We start from the raw sequence: 7,005 nt of genomic DNA on the forward strand, positions 1-7,005 counted from the left end.
TATATATATATATGTTTATATTTATTTGTCCTATTTTTGTGGGCGTCTTTATGTGATTCCTCTATTTTTTTTTGTTTTAATGTGAATATGATGCTTTCTGCTGGCTCTGAGAAAGAGGTGACTCGTAAAGAAAAATTTCTAGTAAGTTATCAAGAAACCTTTTATTATTATTATTATTATTATTATTATTATTATTATTTTGAAAGGTGTTATACTTATCATACCATTCACTAGAAGAGTTTCATTTTTGTTTGAAAGCCAACCCAACTCTGCCCAACCCTTTTTTTTGAATATCGTGGAAGGTAGACTAAAAGACGCTTTCAGCATAATTTTTTCGTTTGAACTTGGTGGTGGAGTATAATGATGAATTGTCTCGGACTTCTGTTGCTGTTTTGTTTTAAAGATATCTATTATTCAAAACAGTTTTGGGGAAATATACATAATGTTTTTTTTCTTTTCTTTTCTTTTCTTTATCACCGTCTCTTTGCCTTTCTGATATTTCTTTTAGCGAAAGATAGGATATTGACAATTATTATTTTTTTTTTTTTTGCTTTTTTTCTTCTTTCGTCACATTATTCTATTTCTGGCAAGACGATAGGATGGAAGCTACGCCCATTCAAACCCCACTTCCCTTCCCCACCTTTCGCATGACTCCTGTCCCTCGTGAGAAGCAGCCGGGCATACAGAGGAATTGGGTCGTACCGTTCATAGTGGTGTATGTTCTTGTTTTCTTGGTTTTTCTCGCGCTGGCAGTGACGTGTAATGTGCGTCGTCGACGAAATAACAAAAACGAAGAGGCGAATGCACGCGAATATACGAACAACCAGAATGTTTTCTGGTGAGGATGGAGAGAGAGAGAGAAAGAGAAATGGCACTATAAAGAAGAAAAAAGCTAAGGATTTACGAAATGTTTTCTTGTTGTTGTTGTTGTTGCTATATTTCTTTTTTTTTTTTTTTGACTGTTTTATATTTTATTTTTGTTTTTGATTTTTCCTATTTTTTTTTTCCTTTTTTTTTATTTATGGCCACAGTCGAGGCCCCGTATTGGCGTGCAAAGGGTGAATCATCGGGGGAAGAAAAAAAAACCTTCTAGAGCAAGTGACTTCTCTCATGAAATTATTTATTTTCATTCTCATGACCTAAACATTATATATATATATATATATATATATATATATATATATATCTACTGTTGTCTGTTTTAATTTCTGCATGTGTCTTTCTTTATTTCTTTTTATCTCCTTTCTTTTTCCCGTGTGTGTCTGTGTTTGTATTTGAGTGTCTCTATTCCGTTCTACTAAAAAAGATTTCTTTTCCTCATGTCTCGAGCGATCCGAAAAGTGTGCCGCAAGGTTGTGCAGCACGATTTCTACGACACGGGAGAACAGGTGTCTGGTGTTGTGCTGCTGAACAGCCCATCTAACACTCACTGGGAGTACGAGGAGTATCTGCGACTCTTGTTTCTAAAACGTTTTCCGCAAAAATGGAAGAGGTCACAACCAACTGGGCAGTGTTACTTTGTTTGCGCTGATGGGGCCTATCCTCGTCTACGCGCGTACGTGGAGGAACGGCAACAACATCAACCTCATTTACTGTTGTTTCGTTTATTCCCTCTTTGTGATGCTGTAATTGGCGATATGGATTCTTACACATCGGTGCATGCTAATGATGATATTGAGACACCCGTGTCTGCACCCACTGATGGCTACGCCACAGTAAAGGAGATTCCATCTGCTGTACTCGATACCATTCACGAGAGATGCCGTTCTGTCGTTGCTGAATTCTTGACATTAGGTGAAGATGTAACTAAAGCTTCTTTGGCGGACTGGGAAAAAATCCTTGAGAAGCGTAGGGGTGAACCATCCCTCTCACCTGTTAGATTGCACGTTCGTTGTCAAATGTCAACAGATTTTATGAAAGCTTTACTTCTCTTAGGACGACTTCGGGAGCAGCACCCTCATGATAATGATGTTGCTCTACCACCTGTTCTACGCCATCCTGAGGGTTTGAAATTACTTCAAACAGGCGGTTGTATTGATCCAAACGCAGGTAACAAAGGTTCAGATATTGATATTGATCGAGAACGCAACTTGTGTGCTGATGCTAGTCTAGTGGAATCTCTAAAATTGCCTACCTATCTTGTAATAGGTGCTCTTGGTGGTCGTTTTGATCATGAAATGGGTGCTATTTCTGTTATGTTCTCCCTTAGCAGTGTTGCACATGTTGTTCTTACTGATTCAAACAATACCATATTTGCTTGCCAACCAAACGGCTGGACTCAGTTTGTACGACAACCAGAGCATGAGGGAGTGATGTGTGGTCTTATCAACTATGGTACACTTAAAGAGTGTGAGACAAGTGGACTCTTATGGAATGTGGTTATTGGTCGGGGTAAACAGAGTGAGACAGAGGACTTAGTACTGGGTTTTGGGAATCTGATTTCTGTTTGTAATGTGTTTCGACATGAAGTTGTCACAATTGACTTACGTTGCCTTTATCATAATCAACAAAACCGAGGATATGGTTCTACAACAATTGTAGAAGATGCTGATAACACCATGGTTGAGACTGAAGAAGATTGCCCACCGACTCTCTTCTCTATTCAGAGGTGCAATAGAAATTCTGTCAAGCGAATATAATGTCCCACACCCCTTTTCCTTAATCTTATTATCGAAACAACAAAAAGAAAAAAAAAAGAAATGCTGCTGGTTGGTATTCTTAATAGTTGTGAGATATACATATATTCTTCTCTCTACATATGTATATTATACGTGTTGCTTTTTTTTTCTCGTTTGAAAAAAAAGGAATGACGCAAAATGTAGTTCACCATCAAAAAAAAAAAAAAAAAAAAAAAAAGAAAACACAGGAAAAACCTAAACAATTTCCAGCAAAATTCTTTTCTTAAGTCATGCTGGCAAGTATAGCATGCCAAGAAATCATAGTTTTACCTTCTGCTCTCTTTAATCTGTTTATTCTATTTTTCCCCCTTATCAGTTTGCTACTTTCTTTCCTTCTCTTCCTTTTTCCCTTTTTTTTTTTGACCCTTCACCAATAAAATATTTACTGCAACTGAAAGGAAAGGAACCTAAAACATGACCAAGAAGCACCTGAAGCGCCTCTATGCCCCCAAGGACTGGATGCTGAGCAAGCTCACGGGCGTGTTCGCTCCCCGTCCCCGTGCTGGTCCCCACAAGCTGCGTGAGTGCATGACGCTCCTGATCATTATCCGCAACCGTCTCAAGTACGCACTGAACGCCGCTGAGGGACAGATGATCCTCCGTCAGGGCCTTGTGTCTGTGGACAACAAGGCACGCCGTGACACCAAGTACCCTGTGGGCTTCATGGATGTTGTGGAGATCCCCAAGACCGGTGACCGCTTCCGTATCCTGTACGACGTGAAAGGTCGCTTCGTGATGGTGAAGGTTGGTGAGGCGGAGGCCGGCGTAAAGCTGATGAAGGTGGAGAACATCTACACCAGCACTGGCCGCATTCCCGTTGCCGTGACACACGACGGTCACCGCATCCGCTACCCTGATCCCCGCACTCAACGCGGTGACACACTGGTGTACAACCTGAGGGAGAAGAAGGTGGTTGACCTCATCAAGACCGGAAAGGGCAAGGTTGTGATGGTGACAGGAGGTGCTAACCGTGGTCGTATTGGTGAGATCATGTCGATCGAGCGTCACCCTGGTGCGTTCGATATTGCACGCCTGAAGGATGCGGCTGGCCACGAATTCGCCACCCGGGCATCAAACATCTTCGTGATTGGCAAGGACATGCAGAGCATCCCTGTGACACTCCCGAAGCAACAGGGTCTCCGCATCAACGTGATCCAGGAGCGTGAAGAGAAGTTGATCGCTGCTGAGGCACGCAAGAACATGCAGGCCCGCGGTACTCGCAAGGCACGCAGGTAGACATATTTGTGTGCTTACTATCTACAGCGCCAGGTAATGGTGTTGGTTCCATTCTTTTATTTTGTTTTATTGTTTTGAGATTTTTTTTTCTGTTAATTTTTTTTTCTTTTGTTTCTTCCCACACTGAAAGTGGGAGTGCTGGTTTTAAAAAATCGCTCTTATGAGTATGCCTTCTGGTTAATTCTGCTTTGTGCATCTTATTTTTTTCCTCTTGTTTTGAATCTCTAATAGTGAGTTGCACATCTACTTCAGCATGACCAAGAAGCACCTGAAGCGCCTCTATGCCCCCAAGGACTGGATGCTGAGCAAGCTCACGGGCGTGTTCGCTCCCCGTCCCCGTGCTGGTCCCCACAAGCTGCGTGAGTGCATGACGCTCCTGATCATTATCCGCAACCGTCTCAAGTACGCACTGAACGCCGCTGAGGGACAGATGATCCTCCGTCAGGGCCTTGTGTCTGTGGACAACAAGGCACGCCGTGACACCAAGTACCCTGTGGGCTTCATGGATGTTGTGGAGATCCCCAAGACCGGTGACCGCTTCCGTATCCTGTACGACGTGAAAGGTCGCTTCGTGATGGTGAAGGTTGGTGAGGCGGAGGCCGGCGTAAAGCTGATGAAGGTGGAGAACATCTACACCAGCACTGGCCGCATTCCCGTTGCCGTGACACACGACGGTCACCGCATCCGCTACCCTGATCCCCGCACTCAACGCGGTGACACACTGGTGTACAACCTGAGGGAGAAGAAGGTGGTTGACCTCATCAAGACCGGAAAGGGCAAGGTTGTGATGGTGACAGGAGGTGCTAACCGTGGTCGTATTGGTGAGATCATGTCGATCGAGCGTCACCCTGGTGCGTTCGATATTGCACGCCTGAAGGATGCGGCTGGCCACGAATTCGCCACCCGGGCATCAAACATCTTCGTGATTGGCAAGGACATGCAGAGCATCCCTGTGACACTCCCGAAGCAACAGGGTCTCCGCATCAACGTGATCCAGGAGCGTGAAGAGAAGTTGATCGCTGCTGAGGCACGCAAGAACATGCAGGCCCGCGGTACTCGCAAGGCGCGCAAGTAGATCTAGAGCAACTCATTTTCTCTTTTTTTTCTTTCGTGTTTTATTTTATTTTTCGTTGTTGGGTGGTTGGTGTATTTTTACCCCATTTACTATTGTGTATGTGTTTTTTTTTTCTTTTTGTGTTGCTTACTATATGTGCCACATTGTTTTCATGTTTTTCTTCTTTTCTTCTCTTTCTTCTGCTTCTTTCTTTCTTTTTTTTTTTTGGTGATATATGTATGTGGAAAGTAAGATACCAGATAGCTTTTCCTTTGTGTGATAAGTATAAGAGAAATAGGTGTAACGGTTTTATTTGACATTGATTTCACTCGGAAAGATCATGGCGTTTCTTTTTTCATCACTGTCTGAGCTATACGTTTATGTGACGTGCGTTTGTCTTGGTGTTTCTTTGCTAATGCCTATTAATGCATTAACATCAGCACCCAGCTACATGGTGGATTACTACAAGTATGTCACTGGAAACCCTGAAGCTGAACCAAATATTCCGGTTTTCTGGGCAAACATTTTAACCTTCTATAACGTTGTTTCCCTGGTGACACAAATTCTCTGTGGTCCTACTGTGTTGACTCGTGCTGCTCGTAGTCTTTCCCTCACCACCCGTTTTATCCTTGCTCTGTCATTTATGATGGTTGAGGTGCTCGTGATTGTTGTGATGCCCGAAGGGAAAGTCTCACAGACGGCTGCCATTGTCGTATTCGTTTTGGTCACCATCGTGGCGGGTGCGGGAAAATCGTACTTGGAGGCTACTTGCTATGTGCTGGTGGGAACTATGCCACCCAAGTTTATGTCTGCCGTGATGTTTGGTTGTGGATTCTCCGGAGTGGTCGCCTCTGTAATGCAATGCATTATTAAAGCATCTATGCCTGACACTTATGAGTCTGTACTCACACAGTCACATATTTACTTTTCACTTGCACTTGTCATTATGTTCCTTTCCCTCCTTATGGCATTATCCCTGCGTTTCAACAGCTATGCACAGAAGCACGTGGCGGAATTTCGAGTGCTTAAACGGAAACGCGATGGTGATCTTGAAGAAGAAGAAAAAGAAGCAGAAGGCGATGACTCTCGAGGTGCCGGCAATATGGAGCCAATTGAAGACGCAAATGAAGACAAGACAAAGGATGTTGCATATTGTGATAATGATGCTTCTACACCCCCTGATAATTCCGCGACTATTCCCGATCAATCTAACATGACAACATCTGAACAGTTGTTGGCTACATCTGTCATGCCAGTGATGAAGATTATTTATCCTATGCAAGTGTCCTGCTTCTGTATCTTTTTTCTTTCATTATTCATCTTTCCCAGCCTTGTGATTCCCATTGATCGTACGGATAAATGGTTCGCTACCATCGCCATTTTACTATACAACTGCGGTGATGCCACGGGTCGTTTTTCCACTTCATTCCGACGGTTCTGGCCCTCGCGTCGTGTTGTGGTGATTGTGTCATTGCTCCGTTTTCTCTTCGTACCATTAATTGTCTTGTGTATCTTCAAACAAATTCCTGGACACGCTGCCCCGTATGTCTTTATGTTTTTCATTGGCCTAACGAATTACTTTGGTGCTCTCTCCATGGTCCTTGGCCCCATCACACCCGGTTTGGTGACAGATGGACAGAAGGTGATGGCTGGGCAGTTGATGGGAATTTCACTCTTGGGAGGCGCATCGTTTGCATCCCTCATCGCTATTGTGGTGGTTATGTTTCTTCCTTAGGAACAGGTGATGAAGGGTGTGTAAATGGCCTCGCGGTGTGTAGATGATGATGCCAAGGAAAAAGTTTTATCTGTGTAGAAAAAAGAAAAAAAAATTTCTGCAATAGAAAGCAGAAAAAAAAAAATCAAACCCCTCTTGTTTTTTTTTTTTTATTATTATTTTCGTTGACTGTTTTTTTTTTTTTGTGCCCTGCTTCTTCTTTGTTTTTTTTTAAATTTCTTTCAAACTGAGCCTTTTTTTTTTTTCGTTGTTCGCATTTTTTTTTTCTTTTTTTTTTCTATTGTTTTGCTGCCATTGTTTCT

The 7,005-nt window shown here is 42.9% G+C and overlaps 4 protein-coding genes across 4 annotated transcripts; all 4 read left to right on the forward strand.

Annotated features, from left to right (window-relative positions):
* Positions 1–1,319: 1,319 nt before the first annotated feature.
* On the forward strand, positions 1,320–2,639 carry TM35_000301070 (uncharacterized protein; the record flags this gene model as incomplete). The annotated part of the gene is made up of 1 exon (XM_029028430.1): positions 1,320–2,639. The coding sequence occupies one exon, from the start codon at positions 1,320–1,322 to the stop codon at positions 2,637–2,639; it is 1,320 nt and encodes a 439-aa protein (XP_028880133.1).
* Positions 2,640–3,092: 453 nt separating this feature from the next.
* Positions 3,093–3,914, forward strand: TM35_000301080 (40S ribosomal protein S4; the record flags this gene model as incomplete). The annotated part of the gene is made up of 1 exon (XM_029028431.1): positions 3,093–3,914. One exon carries the CDS (start codon positions 3,093–3,095, stop codon positions 3,912–3,914), a length of 822 nt encoding a protein of 273 aa, XP_028880134.1.
* Positions 3,915–4,167: 253 nt separating this feature from the next.
* On the forward strand, positions 4,168–4,989 carry TM35_000301090 (40S ribosomal protein S4; the record flags this gene model as incomplete). The annotated part of the gene is made up of 1 exon (XM_029028432.1): positions 4,168–4,989. One exon carries the CDS (start codon positions 4,168–4,170, stop codon positions 4,987–4,989), a length of 822 nt encoding a protein of 273 aa, XP_028880135.1.
* A 394-nt stretch (positions 4,990–5,383) lies between these two features.
* On the forward strand, positions 5,384–6,703 carry TM35_000301100 (putative nucleobase transporter; the record flags this gene model as incomplete). Its single annotated transcript, XM_029028433.1, has 1 exon — positions 5,384–6,703. One exon carries the CDS (start codon positions 5,384–5,386, stop codon positions 6,701–6,703), a length of 1,320 nt encoding a protein of 439 aa, XP_028880136.1.
* Between the last annotated feature and the right edge of the window lie 302 nt (positions 6,704–7,005).

This window comes from Trypanosoma theileri (assembly GCF_002087225.1).
Source record: "Trypanosoma theileri isolate Edinburgh chromosome Unknown TM35_Tth_30_V1, whole genome shotgun sequence".
Lineage (NCBI taxonomy): Eukaryota > Euglenozoa > Kinetoplastea > Trypanosomatida > Trypanosomatidae > Trypanosoma > Trypanosoma theileri.